Source organism: Oncorhynchus keta, chromosome 29, assembly GCF_023373465.1.
Source record: "Oncorhynchus keta strain PuntledgeMale-10-30-2019 chromosome 29, Oket_V2, whole genome shotgun sequence".
NCBI classification, from domain to species: Eukaryota; Metazoa; Chordata; class Actinopteri; order Salmoniformes; family Salmonidae; genus Oncorhynchus; species Oncorhynchus keta.
The window spans coordinates 4,948,630-4,973,482 of record NC_068449.1 but is presented as its reverse complement, the minus strand read 5'-3'; the positions used below and the strand labels follow the sequence as shown (position 1 = coordinate 4,973,482).

The following is a 24,853-nucleotide window of genomic DNA, read 5'->3' as shown; positions in this document are numbered from 1 at the left end:
AATCTCTGTTTGGGAAAACGAACCAAACTGTCCAGACAGACGTGTTAAAGAGAGGAGCACTTACCGTCTACAGATCCAACAATGACTGCCCCGTCCTCGTAAACAATACAAATCTTCTGGCCGTCTGCATTCCAACTCATGCTCCTCACCACGGACTTGTTCCTGTTGTTAATCATCTCCTCGTACCAGCAGCCTATTCACACACCACATCATTATAATCATCACATCAACTGTCCATTAATCACGGTACTCCATTCTGCTTGTTTATGTTTTATCTGTCGGCCCCAGCCGCCCTCAGGCTCTGTGTGTAGTTAATCCGACCCTCCCTGCCTAGTCAACGCCATTTTACCTGCTGTTGTTGTGCTAGCTGATTAGCTGTTGTTGTCTCAACTACTGTTTTAGCTAGCTCTCCCAATTCAACACCTGTGATTACTGTATGCCTTGCTGTATGTCTCTCTCAAATGTCAATATGCCTTGTATACTGTTGTTCAGGTTAGTTATCATTGTTTTAGTTTACAATGGAGCCCCTAGTTCCACTCTTCATACCCCTGATACCTCCTTTGTCCCACCTCCCACACATGCGGTGACCTCACCCATTACAAACAGCATGTCCAAAGATACAACCTCTCTCATCATCACCCAGTGCCTGGGCTTACCTCCACTGTACCCGCACCCCACCATACCAGTCTGCGCATTATGCCCTGAATATATTCTACCATGCCCAGAAATCTGCTCCTTTTATTCTCTGTCCCCAACGCTCTAGGCGACCAGTTTTGATAGCCTTTAGCCGCACCCTCATACTACTCCTCCTCTGTTCCGCGGGTGATGTGGAGGTAAACCCAGGCCCTGCATGTCCCCAGGCACCCTCATTTGTTGACTTCTGTGATCGAAAAAGCCTTGGTTTCATGCATGTTAACATCAAAAGCCTCCTCCCTAAGTTTGTTTTACTCACTGCTTTAGCACACTCTGCTAACCCTGATGTCCTTGCAGTGTCTGAATCCTGGCTCAGGAAGGCCACCAAAAATTCTGAGATTTCCATACCCAACTATAACATCTTCCGTCAAGATAGAACTGCCAAAGGGGGAGGAGTTGCAGTCTACTGCAGAGATAGCCTGCAAAGTAATGTCATACTTTCCAGGTCCATACCCAAACAGTTTAAACTACTAATTTTGAAAATTACTCTCTCCAGAAATAAGTCTCTCACTGTTGCCGCCTGCTACCGACCTCCCTCAGCTCCCAGCTGTGCCCTGGACACCATTTGTGAATTGATCGCCCCCATCTAGCTTCAGAGTTTGTTCTGTTAGGTGACCTAAACTGGGATATGCTTAACACCCCGGCAGTCCTACAATCTAAGCTAGATGCCCTCAATCTCACACAAATCATCAAGGAACCCACCAGGTACAACCCTAAATCTGTAAACAAGGGCACCCTCATAGACGTCATCCTGACCAACCCACCCTCCAAATACACCTCCGCTGTCTTCAACCAGGATCTCAGTGATCACTGCCTCATTGCCTGTATCCGCTACAGAGCCGCAGTCAAACGACCACCCCTCATCACTGTCAAACGCTCCCTAAAACACTTCTGTGAGCAGGCCTTTCTAAACGACCTGGCCCAGGTATCCTGGAAGGACATTGACCTCATCCCGTCAGTTGAGGATGCCTGGTCATTCTTTAAAAGTAACTTCCTCACCATTTTAGATAAGCATGCTCCATTCAAAAATGCAGAACTAAGAACAGATACAGCCCTTGGTTCACTCCAGACCTGACTGCCCTCGACCAGCACAAAAACATCCTATGGCGGACTGCAATAGCATCGAATAGTCCCCGCGATATGCAACTGTTCAGGGAAGTCAGGAACCAATACACGCAGTCAGTCAGGAAAGCTAAGGCCAGCTTCTTCAGGCAGAAGTTTGCATCCTGTAGCTCCAACTCCAAAAGTTCTGGGACACTGTGAAGTCCATGGAGAACAAGAGCACCTCCTCCCAGCTGCCCACTGCACTGAGGCTAGGTAACACGGTCACCACCGATAAATCCATGATTATCGAAAATTCAACAAGCATTTCTCAACGGCTGGCCATGCCTTCCGCCTGGCTACTCCAACCTCGGCCAACAGCTCCCCCCCCCGCAGCTACTCGCCCAAGCCTCTCCAGGTTCTCCTTTACCCAAATCCAGATAGCAGATGTTCTGAAAGAGCTGCAAAACCTGGACCCGTACAAATCAGCTGGGCTTGACAATCTGGACCCTCTATTTCTGAAACTATCCGCCGCCATTGTCGCAACCCCTATTACCAGCCAGTTCAACCTCTCTTTCATATCGTCTGAGATCCCCAAGGATTGAAAGCTGCCGCAGTCATCCCCTCTTCAAAGGGAGAGACACCCTGGACCCAAACTGTTACAGACCTATATCCATCCTGCCCTGCCCATCTAAGGTCTTCGAAAGCCAAGTCAACAAACAGGTCACTGACCATCTCGAATCCCACCGTACCTTCTCCGCTGTGCAATCTGGTTTCCGAGCCGGTCACGGGTGCACCTCAGCCACGCTCAAGGTACTAAACGATATCATAACTGCCATCGATAAAAGACAGTACCGTGCAGCCGTCTTCATCGACCTTGCCAAGGCTTTCGACTCTGTCAATCACCATACTCTTATCGGCAGACTCAGTAGCCTCGGTTTTTCGGATGACTGCCTTGCCTGGTTCACCAATTACTTTGCAGATAAAGTTCAGTGTGTCAAATCGGAGGGCATGCTTTCCGGTCCTCTGGCAGTCTCTATGGGGGTGCCACAGGGTTCAATCCTCGGGCCGACTCTTTTCTCTGTATATATCAATGATGTTGCTCTTGCTGCGGGCGATTCCCTGATCCACCTCGATGCAGACGACACCATTCTATATACTTCCAGCCCGTCCTTGGACACTGTGCTATCTAACCTCCAAACGAGCTTCAATGCCATACAGCACTCCTTCCGTGGCCTCCAACTGCTCTTAAACGCTAGTAAAACCAAATGCATGCTTTTCAACCGTTCGCTGCCTGCACCCGCACGCCTGACCAGCATCACCACCCTGGATGGTTCCGACCTTGAATATGTGGACATCTATAAGTACCTAGGTGTCTGGCTAGACTGTAAACTCTCCTTCCAGACTCATATCAAACATCTCCAATCGAAAATCAAATCAAGAGTCGGCTTTCTATTCCGCAACAAAGCCTCCTTCACTCACGCCGCCAAACTTACCCTAGTAAAACTGACTATCCTACCAATCCTCGACTTCGGCGATGTCATCTACAAAATTGCTTCCAACACTCTACTCAGCAAACTGGATGCAGTTTATCACAGTGCCATCCGTTTTGTCACTAAAGCACCTTACACCACCCACCACTGCGACTTGTATGCTCTCGTCGGCTGGCCCTCGCTACATATTCGTCGCCAGACCCATTGGCTCCAGGTCATCTACAAGTCCATGCTTGGTAAAGCTCCGCCTTATCTCAGTTCACTGGTCACGATGGCAACACCAATCCGTAGCACGCGTTCCAGCAGGTGTATCTCACTGATCATCCCTAAAGCCAACACCTCATTTGGCCGCCTTTCATTCCAGTTCTCTGCTGCCTGTGACTGGAACGAAAAGTTGGAGACTTTATCTCCCTCACCAACTTCAAACATCTGCTATCTGAGCAGCTTACCGATCGCTGCAGCTGTACATAGTCTATTGGTAAATAGCCCACCCATTTTTACCTACCTCATCCCCATAATGTTTTATTTATTTACTTTTCTGCTCTTTTGCACACCAATATCTCTACCTGTACATGGCCATCTGATAATTTATCATTCCAGTGTTAATCTGCAAAATTGTAATTATTTGCCTACCTCCTCATGCCTTTTGCACACAATGTATATAGACTCCCTTTTTTTCTACTGTGTTATTGACTTGTTAATTGTTTACTCCATGTGTAACTCTGTGTTGTCTGTTCACACTGCTATGCTTTATCTTGGCCAGGTCGCAGTTGCAAATGAGAACTTGTTCTCAACTCGCCTACCTGGTTAAATAAAGGTGAAATTTTAAAAAATAAAATAGTCCCACACCATATCATTATAATCATAACATAGTCCCACACCATATCATTATAATCATCATAGTCCCACATAGTCCCACACCATATCATTCTAATCATCACATAGTCCCACACCATATCATTCTAATCATCACATAGTCCCACACCATATCATTATAATCATCACATAGTCCCACACCATATCATTATAATCATCACATAGTCCCACACCATATCATTATAATCATCACATAGTCCCACACCATATCATTATAATCATCACATAGTCCCACACCATATCATTATAATCATCACATAGTCCCACACCATATCATTATAATCATCACATAGTCCCACACCATATCATTATAATCATCACATAGTCCCACACCATATCATTATAATCATCACATAGTCCCACACCATATCATTATAATCATCACATAGTCCCACACCATATCATTATAATCATCACATAGTCCCACACCATATCATTATAATCACATATAATATCATTATAATCACATAGTCCCACACCATATCATTATAATCATCACATAGTCCCACACCATATCATTATAATCATCACATAGTCCCACACCATATCATTATAATCATCACAATCACCATATCATTATAATCATCATAGTCCCACACCATATCATTATAATCATCACATAGTCCCACACCATATCATTATAATCATCACATAGTCCCACACCATATCATTATAATTATCCCACACCATATCATTATAATCACATAGTCCCACACCATATCATTATAATCATCATAGTCCCACACCATATCATTATAATCATCACATAGTCCCACACCATATCATTATAATCATCACATAGTCCCACACCATATCATTATAATCATCATAGTCCCACACCATATCATTATAATCATCACATAGTCCCACACCATATCATTATAATCATCATAGTCCCACACCATATCATTATAATCATCATAGTCCCACACCATATCATTATAATCATCATAGTCCCACACCATATCATTATACCATAGTCCCACACCATATCATTATAATCATATCCCACACCATATCATTATAATCATCATAGTCCCACACCATATCATTATAATCATCACATAGTCCCACACCATATCATTATAATCATCATAGTCCCACACCATATCATTATAATCATCATAGTCCCACACCATATCATTATAATCATCACATAGTCCCACACCATATCATTATAATCATAATATAATCACATAGTCCCACACCATATCATTATAATCATCATAGTCCCACACCATATCATTATAATCATCACATAGTCCCACACCATATCATTATAATCATCACATAGTCCCACACCATATCATTATAATCATCACATAGTCCCACATAGTCCCACACCATATCATTATAATCATCACATAGTCCCACACCATATCATTATAATCATCACATAGTCCCACACCATATCATTATAATCATCACATAGTCCCACACCATATCATTATAGTCCCACACCATATCATTATAATCATCACATAGTCCCACACCATATCATTATAATCATCATAGTCCCACACCATATCATTATAATCACACATGTCCCACACCATATCATTATAATCATCATAGTCCCACACCATATCATTATAATCATCACATAGTCCCACACCATATCATTATAATCACCACATAGTCCCACACCATATCATTATAATCATCACATAGTCCCACATAGTCCCACACCATATCATTATAATCATCACATAGTCCCACACCATGTCATAATAGTCAACAGAAATGTACAACACTGAGATGGCTTCAAGATGGCTGAAGTGTTTCTCTGACTTGACATATCCTTCAAGTGTAACACACCTACAACCCCCCTACAGTCTTTCTGACCACCGGCATCCTGATGGACCCCCTACAGTCTTTCTGACCACCGGCATCCTGATGGACCCCCCCCCCAATGCATTATTATCAGTAAATGTGACTATACAGTGTAGCCTACCTTTGTAGAGCATCCACACAATAATGAGACCATTCTGGTCACTCGTGGTGAGCTTCTGGTACTGCTCATTCCACGTCACAACCTGGACTGCACCTGTGTCATACCAAACAACAAACAGAGTTCAGAGGTCTCACTGGCTCCCAGAAAGAGGCATAAATAGCGCTTTACTTACCACTGTGGCCTTCAAGTGTCTGATTCATTGACAAATTGCTGGGTGCTGCAAGTCCTTTGAGTTTGGCATCGTCTGTTGAAAGTTCACAGTGCCAATGAGAACAAGAGGTCATGTTTATTTTTTTGTTGTGTGTGTTTTTACAATTACAACACTATTGTTTAGGCTACTTACATATATAGGACACTCCTAATTCCTTTATAGGATACTAGTACAGTAATTCCTAACACTAAGTAATTATTCCTTAAGTGTTTCTTCTTCTCTGGATACAAAAGGTGCACATTTTTGCATGATTTGAAATGCTCAAGCCTAAACCAAGCCAATCTCGTCCATATATTTACATATCAAATTCATATGTTTATATATTCTTAATTCCATTCCTTTACTTAGATTTGTGTGCATTAGGTATCTGTCGTGAAATTGTTAGATATTACTGCACTGTCGGAACTAGAAGCACAAGCATTTCGCTACACCCGCAATAACATCTGCTAAACACGTGTATGTGACCAATAACATTTGATTTGATTATCTAGCCTATAGTGAGTTCAATAAGCCTGTCAACATCACAAGCTGCTTGAATCATACCATAGCTCTAAAGTAGCCTAATACAGAGAAGCCCGAGCAAATGAGTTCCTAACACCATTATGCTGCACTTCCACCTAAGACTTACCCCACACCAGTGTTTTATGTTAATGTAGGCTCTAGTGTAATTGTGTTTCCATCGGGAGTGTGACACTAAAGACTTGGGGTGAGTAGAATCAACAACCTCTGCATCACAAAGACAGTTGCTTTGTGACAAGGCGTTAAAAGTCCACAGTTAGCCAAGTCAGTGCAAGTCCGCCAGGGCCATGGTCCCATGAGACATTCATGCCAATGGAAACAGAAAAGTCTGAGCCCTTTACCCCCGTAACACACGGGGGTAAAGCTTAGATAGAAACTCACCATCCTACTTTCTAATTGACATAATACTGCTGGCAGAGTATGTCTACTGTTGCCAAGCTCATTTCGGTTTTAAATAGTTTTTCACACACAATTAGCTACTCTAGCTCTGTTTCACAAACATTTGGAATCTGGGAGGCAGGTAGCATCACGGTTGAGAGCATTGAGCCACTAAACCTAATTGCTCCTGTAAGTCACTCTGGATAAAAGTGTCTGCTAAATAACTAAAATGAATCTGAATCAAATGGGTTTGTAAACATTGCATAACGTAACTCAGATGGTACTCTCAGCCAATCTCAATTTATAGAGGTAACTTGTGTTGGAAAGCCAATTCACCTGTCTGTGTCTCCAGCTTCAGAACTTTGAGAAGACCCTCATCCCCTCCACAGGCTATAAAGCCTTGGTCTTTGTTCCATGACACACACTTCAGCCGTATGTTGTTGGGGATGGCAATCTGAGAGGGGAAGAGGATTGTGCATTTAGATCAAATTGATTATAACTGGTTGTTACTGTTGTAGGCAAAGGGACATTGATTGTATTCACAGGTAGTAACATGCACTAACGTTAGTTTGTATGACTAACGTTAGTTTGCAGGTCTCATAACTAGCTAGCTAGCAGTAAATGGCTGGCTCAAGCATGCAAGAGACTATGTGCATGATGGTGATGAATACAATATTAATCATAATGGCATGTTGATGCGGTTCTCGTCTTGATAGGCAACAACAAGTGATATACGTATGGAAGCTTCACGCGTATCAACAAAACTATCTGACAGCTAAATGTCACCGAAATGGATGCCTACCTTCTTACTGAGATAAATAAACATCGTTGCTGCCAAGTGACCCAACACACGTTCACTAGAATTTGCTTGCTAAAGCTAACATTAGCCAGCGAGCAATGTTAGAGCGCAAACGATAGCAACTTGCTAGCTAGCTTATGGAAGTAACGTTAGATAGCTGGAGATTCAGTCACCGTTGACAAACAAACTATTGTAGAATTTAGCTCGCAAACTCCGCGCAAAATACATTCATAGGCGAGAATATATTGCATCTCATAACTATGGGTTTCCTTCATAAACTAAATTCACAAGCCAGCTTTCGTTGCAGAACATCGACGTCGCTTTCATCGGTATCCCTGGTAACCACACACCGGAAAGCTCTTTATCGGGGCTTCCGCTCTCAATATTGCGGTAATTGTAGTCCATCATTATTTATATCTGTGTTGTGTTGTGTAGTCCTTGTTCGTTGCACTCCCTTCCGCATGTTTGTCTCTTTATTCCAAGTTTATTATCTCCATGCACTGTTCCCATTTGTGTATGTTAACACTTCTGAAACGGGAAATGCCAGAGCCATGTATTAGAATATCTACAGTATGGCTCAGTCTGGGAAATGTTTGGCAACATTATGTGCATACTTTTTAATCATCCAGCTAGTCTGTAAAATTCCTTGGTCATGTATGTCTCTCAGTTGGTAGGTCATGGTGCTTGACACCAGGGTTGAGGGTTTGATTCACACGACCACCCATACATGAAAATGTAGTTACAACTGTATTCACTTTGGATGTAAGTATGCAAGCATGACCTAAAGTTGTTTTGGATAAAAGTGTCTGCGAAATGGCATATATAAACTTGACAATCACTTTTCAGTCTCTCCCTTTTTTAGGGGGGTTAATTATTCTCCATACAAATTGTTCAGAAGCTGGTGGACTTGGAGACAGCCAGCAAATGTATTTCTTATGTTTTTTTTTTATATTGTGCTTGACGTATATACAGCACATGCATGTAGCACTTTAATCTTTATGACAAAAAAATACAGACAGAAACAATGTTAATGAGATTTGTTCAAAATATGTATTTAATGTGTACATTTGTACAAATATCCAAAATAGAACACTAGAAAATAGAACAATAGAACACCATATATTGACAGAAATGATATCCTGCACCACAATAAGAAAACAAATCACTGGTCAGTGACAGAGCCTCTATTGCTTCCTCTTTATTATAGCTGATGTGGTGGAAGATGGAATGTTGTTCAACTGGAAAGGTGCCACCATGGGGAGACAAATATTGTGCAAAAAAAAAGAGTCAACTTTGGTCTTGTTCCTAGCTTTAAAAATGAAATGGGGACATTGTTGTGAGCAAATTGAACATTATTGTTCAATTTTTAAATACATTGTTTTAGATCTACAAAAAACACATGTATTGAGGGAGGTTATACAGTACGATGACTCCAAAATGGACTGTTGTCGATCAAAGAGGAAAACTATACAGCCACTTTAGATTGAGGTTAACTGGGTGAGCTCTGAATGGTCTCTTTGCAGCGTCCTCTTCTTTAGAATCAACGCCTGCCTCCAAACTGGGTCACTTTCCTCGATAGGTCATCAAGTGGAAATAACAGTCAAGGAAATGACTTGTCTTCTTCAATGCATATACTGAAGTTTAACAGGGAAGTGTAACAGTTTAAAGTAGACCAGTATACACATGGCCATACAACATTGCAGCTGGTGGTAGAGGCTTTGAGATCTGGTGTAAAGCCCTATGTAAATACCACCCTTACCCATTATAAAAAGGACCGGTGAGGTTAAAAGGATATGTTTGTTGGTCAGCTGCTTTATGGTGGACTGCATCTTCAACTGGAACGCAATCTGAGCTTCACACATACAGGCGTCTTCACTCAGCTCATTCCCACTCATCTCATTCGCGTCCTCTGAAAAAGACATCAATGGCAATAATGAATAAATGCTATATTTTTTTATGAAAAAACTTGACGTTAAGTTACTGCAGTTACCAATAAACAACTTATCTGTTAGCTTTTCCTGTATTATTTTGGTCGTCTAAATATGATAGGTAGCATCAGTATTACGCACAGATTGGTTGAGGAGAATGGGCTCGTGGTAATTGCCGGAGTGGTATTGGTGGAATGGTATCAAATACAGCAAACACATGGTTTCCATGGTTTCCATGGGTTTGATGCCATTCCATTCACTCCATTCCAGCCATTATTATGAGCCGTCCTCCCCTCAGCAGCCCCCCATAAAGTGTCACTTCTTCCACACTTAGGGATCTATTAAAATCATCTTCCATTGTGGATACAAGGAAACAAATTGTGTAGTTACACATTGCACAATGCAATCAAATATTACAATTCCCTGTTACTGTGAGCAACGTAATGTAAAGTGTCACAACTAGTTGACGTAATGTAAAGTCAAAACTTCCAATACAGACAATGCATACAGTCAAGTGGATGTCAAGTAGTTAGTCAAAGATCAGGTGAAGTTTTTTTAGATCATTGAGGGGAAGTCAATGGTAAATCATTTGGGTTTTGCAAAATGTTAACAATCACTTCAAAGCTTTAACCAAGGCAGTAGGCCAGTCATTCATTCAAGCTTTAACCAAGGCAGTAGGCCAGCCATTCATTCAAGCTTTAACCAAGGCAGTAGGCCAGCCATTCATTCAAGCTTTAACCAAGGCAGTAGGCCAGCCATTCATTCAAGCTTTAACCAAGGCAGTAGACAAGCCCTTCAATCAAGCACTTGTTCATCATAACACAAACCCATCATGTATACTTTGATTTTCAAGGTCTCCCGTAGATGTGAAACAAACCACAGGTGACTGCATACAATTTGAAATACCCAGGCATCAGTCCAACAAACGTATGAGGCCAAACACAAGTCATTCGACCAGGCTCCTTTGGGTCCTTCTCCTGGATCTAGCTGTTGTTTCCCTAGCAGCTAGCTCATGCTGCACCTTCCCATGCTCATCCATTTCCTTCTTCCTTACAGTGGCAGAACTTGCTCCACGGTGCTAAAGTCAGCCGAGTGAACATAATGCTGTCTGTGGGGCTCAGAGGCTATGTCCAGGAGCTCGCTCTCCTCCTTTTTACCCACCGCGTACATCTCCACACCTGAGGAAAGAGAGAAGGAAGACAGGACAGGACAACGGTCACTCTTTTGACAAACTCAAAACTGCGATACGGTGCATGATATACATGGGATTGGATGTTTAAGTATTACACAGCTACGGTAGGAGGAAACATGCATTCATATAATGAACTCAAAAAAATTACTGGATGAACAAACAAAAAAAAGTGAGTCATTTTAGAGTTTGGAGTCATCTTACCACTTCAGATATATTCAACTCAATAAAATAGTGTTACATTATACTGTTTAAGAAAAAGGTCTCTCACCTTGGTCTTTAGGGTTCCTGGCATGCTCCGAGATGTCCTTTTGCAACTGTCCATCCGTCAGCACGATGGCCACCCGGGGCACTTTGGCCTGGTGCCTTCTCCCTGTGTGAAGCTGCTGTCCAGCAGGTGGAGCAGGGCCAGCACGGTCATGGAACCCATGTACTGAAAACCTCTCACTGCCTTCTTCAAAGCCTTGATGGTGGTTTAAGGTGAACTAGGTCCGGACTCAGCTGGTGTACCCGGATCAGGCCAACCTGGACAGTGCCAGCGCCGACTCTTCACCAGCTCAAAGTTGTCCAAGCGGACGCTCTTGGAACCGTCGATAACCAAGGCAGGTCGAGAGCTTTAGCTCTGCAGCCCAGGCTACTCTGCAGCTCTGTGGGTTTTAATGCTAAATAAGCCAAGCCGACGCATCACAACAAACTCCCCATCTATTGGCCGTATAAGGTGAAGAGGGGACAAAGCAATGTTAGCTAGCGAAGATGGCGTAAACGCATTGGATAGTGGCATGCACAGTGCTTGACTTTGGCAGGAACACACAGGGACTGAGTTCCCGGGGGCACCTTAAATGTTCCACATCATGAGTTTCTCCACCTCTTGTAGAATAATAAATATAACAGTACCAGCAGCCAGAATGACTGTGGCATCTATTTCAGTCCACTTCAAGCACTGGGCATGCATACCATAACAGCAGCACTTAGGATGTCTAGCCTATGAATTCTGAAATAAAGGTGCACCAACCGTTGGAACCTGATCCATTTTGGTTTTGGTTTTGGTTCTGGTTCTGGTTTTGGTTTTGGTTTTGGTTTTGCAAAGAACCTGCTGCCAAGTGTAAACATAAGACAAAATCTTTCACGTTAATATTGACCTTTGCCCCTAAATACAAGGCTTGTTTTGTTACCCTCCCATTTCTGTATTACACAATAAATACAGTAAAATAGGTCCCCTACAAACAAAAACTTTCCGGTAACACTTTATTTGAAGGCTACCTACATAAGGACTTCACAATACATTCATAACTCATACATAACATAACACCTTCACAAGCAGTACATTAGCATTTCATAAATACTTATGTCAACAATCGTTGAAATCTGCAGTATAAAGTATCACAAAAATCAACCTGTGGTTGTTGGGGAAATGCTTGCTTATATATGGGTTATTCATGGGTTATGAATGTGTTATGAAGTCCTTATGTAGGTACCTATCGAACAAAGTGCTATCCACATTCCCGATAGAGGCTTGTGGTCCTTACGTGAGCATGTTTTCTTGTCTGCATTCAGTGTATAGCCTTCCCGACACTTGCAGGAGTACGAGTTGTTGTTGTTGTTGTTGACACATATGTGGTCGCAGTCGTGTCCCAGGGCACAGGCGTCCACACCTGTAAACAAACATCCTCACAGCTGATTGGTTTAGTCTGACAACATCGTCACCTTGAACAGGATTAATCAGGTTAGAATTCATTCAGGTCAATTATTAATGACTTTCTAATTGGTCAAATGAGGGTTATCATTTGGAATCTTTTTTCTTTTTTTAATAACTATTTCACATTAAATATTGAAAGAATTAATACTATTAGTCAATGTTTTTTTGGGTACAGGTGCACAATACCAGTCCTCGAGAGCCGCATCTGCTGGTTTCCATTCTTGATTTTTAAACAAAAGCTAGTTTAGTCCTGGGAATCCAACAACTAGTTTAGTCCTGGGAATCCAACAACTAGTTTAGACCTGGGAATCCAACAACTAGTTTAGACCTGGGAATCCAACAACTAGTTTAGACCTGGGAATCCAACAACTAGTTTAGACCTGGGAATCCAACAACTAGTTTAGACCTGGGAATCCAACAACTAGTTTAGACCTGGGAAACCAACAACTAGTTTAGACCTGGGAATCCAACAACTAGTTTAGACCTGGGAATCCAACAACTAGTTTAGACCTGGGAATCCAACAACTAGTTTAGACCTGGGAAACCAACAACTAGTTTAGACCTGGGAATCCAACAACTAGTTTAGACCTGGAAAATCCAACAACTAGTTTAGACCTGGGAATCCAACAACTAGTTTAGACCTGGGAATCCAACAACTAGTTTAGACCTGGGAATCCAACAACTAGTTTAGAATCCAACAACTAGGGAATCCAACAACTAGTTTAGACCTGGGAATCCAACAACTAGTTTAGACCTGGGAATCCAACAACTAGTTTAGACCTGGGAATCCAACAACTAGTTTAGACCTGGAAAATCAACAACTAGTTTAGAACTGGGAATCCAACAACTAGTTTAGACCTGGGAATCCTACAACTAGTTTACACCTGGGAATCCTACAACTAGTTTAGAACTGGGAAACCAACAACTAGTTTAGAACTGGGAAACCAACAACTAGTTTAAACCTGGGAAACCAACAACTAGTTTAGAACTGGGAAACCAGGTATGTTTCCTGGGTGGTCAGTAACATTAGTAGGTGTCAAGGACTGAAAGAAACTGAAACCAGAAGGACTGAGGCTCTTATTCAATTGTGCACCGCTATTATAGGAGGACATGCAAACATGACTTATCTCTCACCTAAACCTTAGCACTAGCTTCATTCTCTTACCACACAGCGTTTCCCTGAACTTGGACGTGAGCTTCTCGATGACGCCGTAGGTCTCCACGTAGAACACGTGTTCGTCCAATGGCAGACTGGCCATAAGACGCAGGGACTTCATGTCCGCCCTGTCAACCCCGACTGCGTAGATCTCGATGCCTGCCGCCCTCGCCGCCGCGGCAACCTCCTCCACCGTGTCCTGGGGCCGCCCGTCCGTCACGATGATGGCCACCTTGGCGATGTTCTTGTTGGTTAGCCGGGCGCCTGATCCCTCGGTGAAGGTCTCCTCCATGGCCGTCTTGATGGCTAGCCCAGTCATGGTGCCAGCCGCTAAGGATTCGATGCGCGCCAACGCTGCTTTCAGGCCCGGCTTGTCGAAGTGCGTCTTGAGCAGGAACTCAATCTTCACTGTGCTAGCGTAGTTCACAACGGACACCCGTGTGGCGTCTGCGCCAATCTCAAGGGTGTCGACCATGTCAGCCAAGAATATTTTGACCTTCTCAAATTCTTGGGGGCGTACGCTACGGGAGCTGTCGATGATGAACACCAGATCTAGGGGGCGGCTTTTGCAGTGGGTTTCTGCGAGGGAAAAGAACGTTACATAGGTTTTTACCACAGAGGGTGAAATGGTTTGCTCTTCACACTTTAACAGGGAACTGCTAGCCAGAGTTCCTCTGTCATATACACTGAGTGTACAAAACATTAGGCACAACTTCCTAATATCGAGTTGCTCCACCCTCAGAACAGGCTCAATTCATCGGGGTATGGACTCTACAAGGTGTTGAAAGTGTTCCACAGGGATGCTGGCCTATGTTGACACAGTTGTGTCAAGTTAGCTGGATGTCCTTTGGGTGGTGGACCATTCTTGATACACACTGGAAACTTTTGAGCATGGAAAAACCCAGCAGCGTTGCAGTTCTTGACACACTCAAACTGGTGCGCCTGGCACCTACTACCATACCCTGTTCAAAGGCACTTAAATATTTTGTCTTGCCCATTCACCCTCTGAATGGCACACATACACAATCCATATCTCAATTGTCTCAAGTCTTCATCTACACTGGTTGAAGTGGGTTTAACAAGTGACATCAATAAGGATTTATAGGTTTCACCTGGATTCACCTGGTCAGTCTATGATATGGAAAGAGCAGGTGTTCCCTATGTTTTGTACATTCAGTATATATCAAACACATTCAGGTTTCACATTCAGGCCTGGAGTTGCTTAAGGTTTTAGCAAGTCACCTTAACATGTGCTACGATTTAAAAAAATATTGGACGGAAACGTTAGTTTTTAAGCGGGCAATCGTGCACGCTTCTTTACACACAGCAACAATATGCTACAAAACAAAGCAGTAGAAATACAAGTCTAAAGGAATCTGAAGTAATAAAGGAATCTGATGTAATAAAGGAATCTGATGTAATAAAGGAATCTGATGTAATAAAGGAATCTGAAGTAATAAAGGAATCTGATGTAATAAAGGAATCTGATGTAATAAAGGAATCTGAAGTAATAAAGGAATCTGAAGTAATAAAGGAATCTGAAGTAATAAAGGAATCTGAAGTAATAAAGGAATCTGAAGTAATAAAGGAATCTGAAGTAATAAAGGAATCTGAAGTAATAAAGGAATCTGATGTAATAAAGGAATCTGAAGTAATAAAGGAATCTGAAGTAATAAAGGAATCTGATGTAATAAAGGAATCTGAAGTAATAAAGGAATCTGATGTAATAAAGGAATCTGAAGTAATAAAGGAATCTGAAGTAATAAAGGAATCTGATGTAATAAAGGAATCTGAAGTAATAAAGGAATCTGATGTAATAAAGGAATCTGAAGTAATAAAGGAATCTGATGTAATAAAGGAATCTGAAGAATCTGTAATAAAGGAATCTGATGTAATAAAGGAATCTGATGTAATAAAGGAATCTGATGTAATAAAGGAATCTGATGTAATAAAGGTAATAAAGGAATCTGAAGTAATAAAGGAATCTGAAGTAATAAAGGAATCTGATGTAATAAAGGAATCTGAAGTAATAAAGGAATCTGAAGTAATAAATGAATCTGATGTAATAAAGGAATCTGAAGTAATAAAGGAATCTGATGTAATAAAGGAATCTGAAGTAATAAAGGAATCTGATGTAATAAAGGAATCTGAAGTAATAAAGGAATCTGATGTAATAAAGGAATCTGAATCTGAAGTAAAGTTGATTAGGAATGGATATGAGATGAAACAAAGCTTTGTTTCTGACCTTTTCTCAGGGAAGTAAACATGGTAACTTGGGACGGCAGATAGCCTAGCGGTTAGAGCATTGGGCCAGTAACCGAAAGGTTGCAGGTTTGAATCCCTGAGCTGACAAGGTAAACAACAAAAGATCTGTCGTTCTACTGTTCCCCGGGTAGGCCGTTATTGTAAATAACAATTTGTTCTTAACTGACTTACCTAGCTAAATAAAGGTTACATTTGAACTTGGAAGTCAATTCATCCAATGTAAGCACATGTTTATCCTATTTCTCTCAAGATTCACCTGCAGAGGACATTTTTTTTAAAACAATAGTGACTTTTACCACAGCACCTGCTCAATCATTGAACAAGATAAGAGATTGGGAAAAGAAAGGGGTAAAAGCACCCACAGAAGGGAGGGGTGGGGGTGCAGGTCGAAGGGGTGGTGCAGTGAGCTGGAGGTACATGACTGGTGGCCATTTCCTGTGTGGCTGCTAGTACTAGTGATTATTGCCATGTGCTTTGGGCCACCACGAGGGAGGAAGATGCAGTAGAGCAATGGTTATTGTTTTTGGTCCAGCGCCTATGGCTTACATGGTGATGGCGTGAAGTACACAAAAAACGCTTATAGCCTTAAGCATCAGTAAGAGTCTGGCTGCTAACCTTAAGAATCGATCCTGTCTGCTAGCAATTGAGTACAGATGCAAAAAAGCTGATGAAAAAATAAACATTAAAAATATAACTTTACAGTAGTAATCGACATCATACAGTAAACCATTTCTCACAATGTAACGTTGATGGGTTCTGAACATTTAACTTTGAAATATAATACCCGGAAGGTTTAATTTAGCTCAAAGGACTGAGTAAATTAGCCTACACATTGACAGTCCTTCCTTTGATAGTCCTTCCTTTGATGTGCTATTTGGTAACATGTTCCTACTAATGAATTTCTACATGTATGTTATTGTCTGTCAAGATAAGAATGTATATTTACAGTATCAAATTATTTAGAGAATTCTTTATTCTGTAATCCCAGACGACTGGCCAATACAGGAGATTAGACTACATTCGAAACTTTAATGCACATTATACATGGACGTCAATGGCAAATTATTACTTTAAATATACTATAATCTCAAATATAATTTAATATAAACAGCAGTCTGCGCTGACTATTCCAAATACCGGCTACCGCTGTCTGCGCACTATAGACAGAAAGCATTAAGCCTCTCTACAGAATAATAGACAATGCATGAAAATGAACCAACCTCCCAAGTCAATAGTTCTTTGATTCTGAGACAACTGAGCTGGTTGCTGAACACTCTGAAATGGTTGTTGCTGTTGGAAGCCCTGCTGAAACGTTTGCCGTGGCACGATAGGGCTGTCTGCCTGATGCTGCCGAGGATGGTATCCTCCATGAAGTCGGTATGTTGCTTGGACTTCCAGGGCAAGGAAGGAAATACAACAGACGAGTCCTCCGATTAATGTCATCCTGTGGCAGGCAGTTGGTTCTTTTAATAGGTCCGTATCAAGAAGCAATTCATAATACTAAACCACGAGTACAATAATTTGTTCTCTGGGGGCATATTTAAGCATCTCCGGCCAACACACGTGGGAGAAAGTTGTCCAATCGAAAATTAGACGTGGGAAGAAAGGATCGCAGTTCGGTGTTGGTTCGGGGCAGGTGTGTGACCTGCTTTACGCACACTAGGCTAGGCAAACGATGCGATGGGTTTGGAGAGGATGCAATTTTGTTTTCCATTGTTCATGCAAACTGCGACCCCGAGCGTCACATACAATCACATACAAGCTTATTCGTGAGATAAGTTTTATTCTCAATTTGATATGCATAAATTATTTTTATTAGAACAAATACAAATAAAACACATCTAGTATAGCTACAAATGATGTATAATAATATTCGTTTTAGTATATTGGTCTTTCAGCTTTATTACAGGTTATTAAAAACCGACAGTTGTAATTAAAAACTGAAATACTTTGCCGTTACAATAAATAAATAAACGTTCTATTTTTAAACGCTATAAATGTATTTGCTGACATTTTTCGATTGTTAATGAATATTATTAGTGTAAATCATGAACAAACTTGTTCACAAAAACAGAACCATTGGAATTTGGTTAAATTGGTTAAATAAAATAAAGACTAAAATCATTAGTTGAACATAACAAATGTATTCTGGCCAAAACTGTACCTCTGAAATGCTTGTACTCATATTAAAACAACTGTATAATTTTACTTTGTTTATGGAAAATCCTGAACCAAATTCAAATAATCTTTCCCATAATGGATAGTATTATTTTAGCAGAAAGCAAGACGGTAGAGGTGGGCAGGGATGAGGATCTTAGGGAGGGCAAAGTTACAAGGCTGCTCTTGATTTATTATTGAATTGTGTTGCGCTTTCTTGCACTGCCATCAGCTGGCTGACTAGCTGGCTGCAACCTGGTGTCTGAGAATTTCGTATTATTCTTTACGTAAATCTGAGCACCCTAATTTATTTTGTATGTTATGTTTCATATGGTATGTATTAATTTGTTGTTTTCAATCACCAATTTCTTATGTTATGTTAATAATTATGATTCATCTTACATGTTAAGAATTTGAAAAACGTACAATATGTTACGAATTCTAGCTAGGTGGCTTATTTTAGCTGGCTGGCTAAGGTTAGGGTTAGGGTTAAGATTAGGGTTAGCTAAAAGAGTTCAAGTTCAGCTAACATGCTAAGTAGTTAGCTAAAATGCAAAAGTTGTCCGTGATGAGATTCGAACTCACAACTTTTGGGTTGCTAATTAGCTAAAATGCTAAAGTTGTCTGTGATGAGATTCAAACTCACAGTCTTTGAGTTGCTAGACATTAGCATTATACACCTACCAATCCACCCCAGCCAACCACTCTTCTTTCATTTTTGCCTTAAGTAACTGTAACAGTATAATTTTAAACCGTCCCCTCGCCCATACCCGGGCGCGAACCAGGGACCTTCTGCACACAACGACAACAGTCACCCTCGAAGCATCGTTACCCATCGCTCCACAAAAGCCGCGGCTCTTGCAAAGCAAGGGGAATTACTACTTCAAGGTCTCAGAGCAAGTGACGTAACCGATTGAAACGCTATTTAGCGCACACCGCTAACTAAGCTAGCCGTTTCACATCCGTTACACTCACCCTGTCTTTTGACCTTCCAAACATAGCATACCAGTAATCCGGGTCCCAGCATTCAATGTAACAGTATAATTTTAAACCGTCCCTCGCCCATACCCGGGCGCGAACCAGGGACCTTCTGCACACATCAGGTCAGTCTGTGTTCATACAGGGAGCAAGTGTACCCAGTGGTGACACAATGTGGACCAAACTGGTTACTACTTCGAGGTCTCAGAGCAAGTGAGCCGAACAAGGAAGATTGAAACGCTATTTAGCGCAGGAAGCCAGATTAACTAGCTGGCCTGTTTCACATCCGTATTTGCATAACCATCTGTCTTATGTAACCATACCAAACATAACATATCATACTGATTTGAGTGTCCCAGATTTACATTTACTATGTTACGTCAACTCTATGAGACCAGGCTGCCCAAGCGGTCGCATTTGAGCGCTGCATGTCTGATCTGTGTTCATACAGGGAGGAAGTGTATCAGTGGTGACACAATGTGGACCAACTGGTTCCTGCACCTCGACTCTCACACAGTGAGCCGAACAAGGAAGAAGGTGGGCAGAGCCAAGCACAAGGAAGCCAGATTCTATTGGCCTGTTTCAGCATGTATTTGCATATTCCCCTTATGGAATGGATACTCCCTGAAAATAACTCGGATTATCCTTTTTAAGAACTTAATTTTTTAGAAATGTTGGCAAAAACAATGAGTGTCTTTGGGGAGAGAGAGGAGGGGACCACTGCCTCTAAAATGAGTGTCTTTGGGGAGAGAGAGGAGGGGACCACTGCCTCTAAAATGAGTGTCTTTGGGGAGAGAGAGGAGGGGACCACTGCCTCTAAAATGAGTGTCTTTGGGGAGAGAGAGGAGGGGACCACTGCCTCTAAAATGAGTGCCAATTTCCTGTGCTGAAATGTATCCACTTAAAGTGCTTAGCCAATTTTTCTCAATCGGGAACAAATCAGTGAAAGGTGTTTTGGAAAAAATCCATCAGGAGAGACCAGACTCCCCTGTACCCAGCTGAGTATCCATGAAGAGTGAACAGTCTATGGGGAAACCAATCAACTTCAGTGCTGGACACTTCTCTACTAGCAAGGGTACGACCTGAAGGGTCCGGGTCTTTTGGTATTGACAGGAATAATAACCACAGAAGGCTGCTGAGGGATGGATGGCTCCTAGTAATGTTACTACGAGCCCGTCCTCCCCAATTAAGTTACCAGCAGACCGCCTGTGGTATTGACATGTATAATTGCAAGCAGCAGCCTAGTGGTTAGAGCTTTGGACCAGTAACCAAAAGGTTGTTGGATCAAATCCCTGAGGTGACAAGTTAAAAAATATTTTGTTCTGCCACTGAACAAGGCAGTTAACCCACTGTTCCCCAGTAGGCTGTCATTGTAAACAAGAATTTGTTCTGACTTGCCTAGTTAAATAAAGGTTAAATAATAATTATATATATATTGTAACTGATGGTAAGAACTTGGTCTTATTGAAAATAAAAATCACTGTCAAAGAAAAACACTCAGAATTCAAACTGAAAGAGCGACTTGGTATTTTATTATCCCCAGTAGCTGTTGCACAAGCAGCAGATACTCTACCTGGGGTCCACACAAAACATAATACAGAATGACATATACAGAACAACGAGAACAAATCAAATCACATTTTATTGGATACATATGGTTAGCAGATGTTAATGCGAGTGTAGTGAAATGCTTGTGCTTCTAGTTCCGACCATGCAGTAATATCTAACAAGTAATCTAACAATTTCACAATAACAAAGGAATGAATAATGGGGCAGCAGCGTAGCCTAGTGGTTAGAGCGTTGGACTAGTAACCGGAAGGTTGTGAGTTCAAACCCCCGAGCTGACAAGGTAAAAATCTGTCGTTCTGCCCCTGAACAGGCAGTTAACCCACTGTTCCCAGGCTGTCATTGAAAATAAGAATGTGTTCTTAAATGACTTGCCTGGTTAAATTTACATTTAAGTCATTTAGCAGACGCTCTTATCCAGAGCGACTTACAAATTGGTGCATTCACCTTATGACATCCAGTAGAATAGTCACTTTACAATAGTGCATCTAAATCTTAAAGCGGGGGGGGGGTGATAAGGATTACTTATCACCCCATAAAGGTAAATTGAAGCAGAGGTGGAGAGAAAAATAAAATAAGAATATGTACATAGAAATATATGGATGAGCGGCATAGGCACGATGCCGAACGGCATAGACAGGATGCAGTAGATGCTATAGAGTACAGTATATACATGTGAGATGAGTAATGTAGGGTATGTAAACATTATATAAAGTGGCATTGTTTAAAGTGACTAGTGATACATTTATTACATCAATTGTTGTATTATTAAAGTGGCTAGAGATTTGAGTCAGTATGTTGGCTGCAGCCACTGGGAACTCGGAAAAAACCATGGTTGAATAATAAGGTCATTGATCTTCAGTTTGGAGCTCTAGGAGGAGGCCCGAGTTCCCAACTTGGAATTCCGAGTTGAATGACTGTTGAATGACCGAGTTGAATGTATTTTTCCAGTTGGAGCTCGTTTTTTCCCCGACTTCACAGTTTTCTTGAACTCACTGAAGTCACGTTTTCATAGTTCTGAGTTAATAGTATTTTGAGTGCGGCACAACTCATGCTTCATTGACAGCATGGCCAATGTTGAAAGTGTATTATTTAAAACTTTGAAAAGAACCCCTTAAAACCTCCACGGGATCGATGTCCTCTCCCATGGGAGATATATGATTAGCATGACATTGTAAGTAACAAGAACATTTCCCAGGACATAGACATGTCTTATATGGGCCGAAAGCTTAAATTCTTGTTAAACTAACTGCACTGTCCAATTTACAGTAGCTATTACACAGTGGTTGAAAAAGTACCCAATTTTCATACTTGAGTAAAAGTAAAAAACCTTAATAGAAAATGACTCAAGTAAAAGTCCCGCAGTAAAATTCTACTTGAATAAAAGTCTAAAAGTATTTGGTTTTAAATACACTTAAGTATCAAAAGTAGAAGTATAAATAATTTCAGATTCCTTATATTAAATAAAGCAGATGGCACCATTTTCATATTTTTTTTAAGCATTGCCAGGGGCTTTCGCCAACACTCAGACATAATTTACAAATATAGCATTTGTTTAGTGAGTTCGCCAGATCAGAGGCAGTAGGGATGACCAGAGATGTTTTCTTGATAAGTGTTTGAATCAGACCATTTTACTGTCCTGCTAAGCATTCAAAATATAACAAGTACTTTTGGGTGCCAGGGAAAGTGTATGGAGTAAAAAGTACAACATTTTCTTTAGGAATGACTTAAGTAGTACTTTCAAGTATTTTTACTTAAAAGTACTTAAGTACTTTACACCCCTGCTATTACAGTGAAATAATACCATGCTATTGTTTGAGGAGCATGCACAGTTATGTACTTGAAAATGTATCAATAAACCAATTAGGCACATTTGGGCAGACATTTTGAACAGTGATGCAATGGTTCATTGGATCAGTCTAAAATTATGCACATACACTGCTGCCATCTAGTGGCCAGAATCTACATTGCGCCTGAACTGCAAGAATACTGTGTGGCCTTTCTCTTGCATTTCAAATATGATATAGAAAATAATATTCAAAGTGTTTCCTTTCAAATGGTATCAATATTATGCATATCCTTGCTTCAGGTCCTGAGCTACAGGCAGTTAGGTTTGGGTATGTCATTTTAGGCGAAAATTGAAAAAAAGGGTTAGATCCTTAAGAGGTTATTAATCACAGATTTGGGACAACACAGCCACTCGACTGAATAGCAGGCTAATGATTCCATTGCAATGCTTGCAGTTAGCTACTGTCACTGATCCTTCCAAACCACTCATTGTTGAATTTGCGATTTCCAACTTGTTGTGTAATGTTTATCGTTTTTTCAATATTTTCTCTTCATTCTTTCTCTTCATATGACAAGGATTATTGATGACTGCTAGATTTTGAAAGTAAGATGATGACATGATCAGTCCAATCAAAGCTACTGTATATAAAACATGATTTGACATCATTTTATCTGTGGCGAATGACCTTGAGCCTTCTTGGATGGGCACTTATACTGTAACTCTATGGCAGCACCCAGAGGCCAGAATTTTCTATCTCTACCCATAGACTTGGAGGTGACGTGGTGTCCCAATAAGTGACAGAACACTGAGCCAATCACGGTGCAATGCTCTGTATTTTCTGCTGGCTTGCTCCACCACCACAGAAAGCACTGAGCTAGGCTGAAACATCTGCATTTTGGAGCTGCCTTTCTCAGGAAAACAAAATAGAGACCATGTTTGTAATGTAGCTTTATTAACTCAATTATATAAATATATATATTTTTTTACATTGTTTGCAAACTAATATGTGACAAGTATTAATGACAAAATAACATGCAAAACAGGCAAGCCCAAAAAAACAAAAACTATTTAAAAAAAAAACATTTTTGCAAAAACTCTGGTGCTCAAAACAGAGCCCCACCTGCCCTGAATTACAGGTCGCCACTGATGATAATGCAGGGCCCCATGTCACAAGGTTTTGTAAACAATTCCTGAAAGCTGAAAATGTGGCAGTTCTTCCATTGCCTGCATACTCACAAGACATGTCAGCCATTGAGCATGTTTGGGATGCTCTGGATCGACGTGTACGACAGCATGTTCCAGTTCCTGCCAATATCAAGCAAATGTGTGCTGCATGGAGCAAATGATGGTCACACCAGATACTGACTGGTCTTCTGTTCCACGCCCCACTACTTTTTTTTAAGGTACCTGTGACCAACAGATGCATATCTGTATTCCCAGTCATGTGAAATCCATAGATTAGGGCCTACTTATGTAAATTGACTGATTTCCTTATGCAAACTGTAACTCAGTCAAATCTTTGAAATTGTCGCATGTTGCGTTTATATTTTTGTTCAGTATATATTATTAGTACAAATCTGTTATTAACAAACTCTTGTGCAAGAAAATAAACAATAGAAGCCACTGGAATTTGGTTAAATGCAGGGAAACTTAAATCACTTCTACCAAATTTCCATCAACATGTTAAATCTGCAACCAGAGAGAAAAAAAAATTCTAGATCACCTGTACTCCACACAGAGAGACGCGTACAAAGCTCTCCCTCGCCCTCCATTTAGTAATTCCGACCACAACTCTATCCTCCTGATTCCTGCTTACAAGCAAAAATTAAAGCAGGAAGCACCAGTGACTCAGTCTATAAAAAAGTGGTCAGGTGAAGCAGATGCTAAACTACAGGACTGTTTTGCTGCACAGACTGGAATATTTTCTGGGATTCCTCCGATGGCATTGAGGAGTTACACCACATCAGTCACTGGCTTTATCAATAAGTGCATCGAGGACGTCGTCCCCACAGTGACTTTACCGAGGACGTCGTCCCCACAGTGACTGTACCGAGGACGTCGTCCCCACAGTGACTGTACCGAGGACGTCGTCCCCACAGTGACTGTACCGAGGACGTCGTCCCCACAGTGACTGTACCGAGGACGTCGTCCCCACAGTGACTGTA

General features: G+C 41.3%; 2 protein-coding genes across 5 annotated transcripts in view; both read right to left on the bottom strand.

The window, feature by feature from the left end:
* The window catches only part of wdr35 (WD repeat domain 35), a 51,615-nt gene extending 43,293 nt beyond the window's left edge, over positions 1–8,322 (bottom strand). For all 3 annotated transcript variants that reach the window (XM_052485815.1, XM_035742401.2, XM_052485816.1), the window contains exons 1-5: positions 7,968–8,322; positions 7,502–7,619; positions 6,230–6,301; positions 6,058–6,150; positions 65–193 (exon numbers count right to left, since the gene is read on the bottom strand). In XM_052485815.1, the coding sequence (XP_052341775.1) occupies positions 65–193; positions 6,058–6,150; positions 6,230–6,301; positions 7,502–7,619; positions 7,968–7,991 (436 nt within the window). In that variant the 5' untranslated portion in view covers positions 7,992–8,322. The remainder of the gene's footprint in view (positions 1–64; positions 194–6,057; positions 6,151–6,229; positions 6,302–7,501; positions 7,620–7,967) is intronic.
* Positions 8,323–8,995: 673 nt separating this feature from the next.
* On the bottom strand, positions 8,996–17,904 carry LOC118362225 (matrilin-3-like). 2 transcript variants are annotated; one of them, XM_052485813.1, is made up of 6 exons: positions 17,419–17,904; positions 13,943–14,512; positions 12,608–12,733; positions 12,094–12,174; positions 9,762–9,873; positions 8,996–9,553 (listed from the first exon to the last, which is right to left on the bottom strand). In XM_052485813.1, the coding sequence occupies exons 1-6, from the start codon at positions 17,639–17,641 to the stop codon at positions 9,505–9,507; spliced, it is 1,161 nt and encodes a 386-aa protein (XP_052341773.1). In that variant the 5' UTR covers positions 17,642–17,904; the 3' UTR covers positions 8,996–9,504. The 2 variants fall into 2 exon arrangements, with proteins under 2 accessions (XP_052341773.1, XP_052341774.1); XM_052485814.1 differs by lacking the exon at positions 12,094–12,174 and having other exon boundaries at positions 17,419–17,903.
* Positions 17,905–24,853: the final 6,949 nt, after the last annotated feature.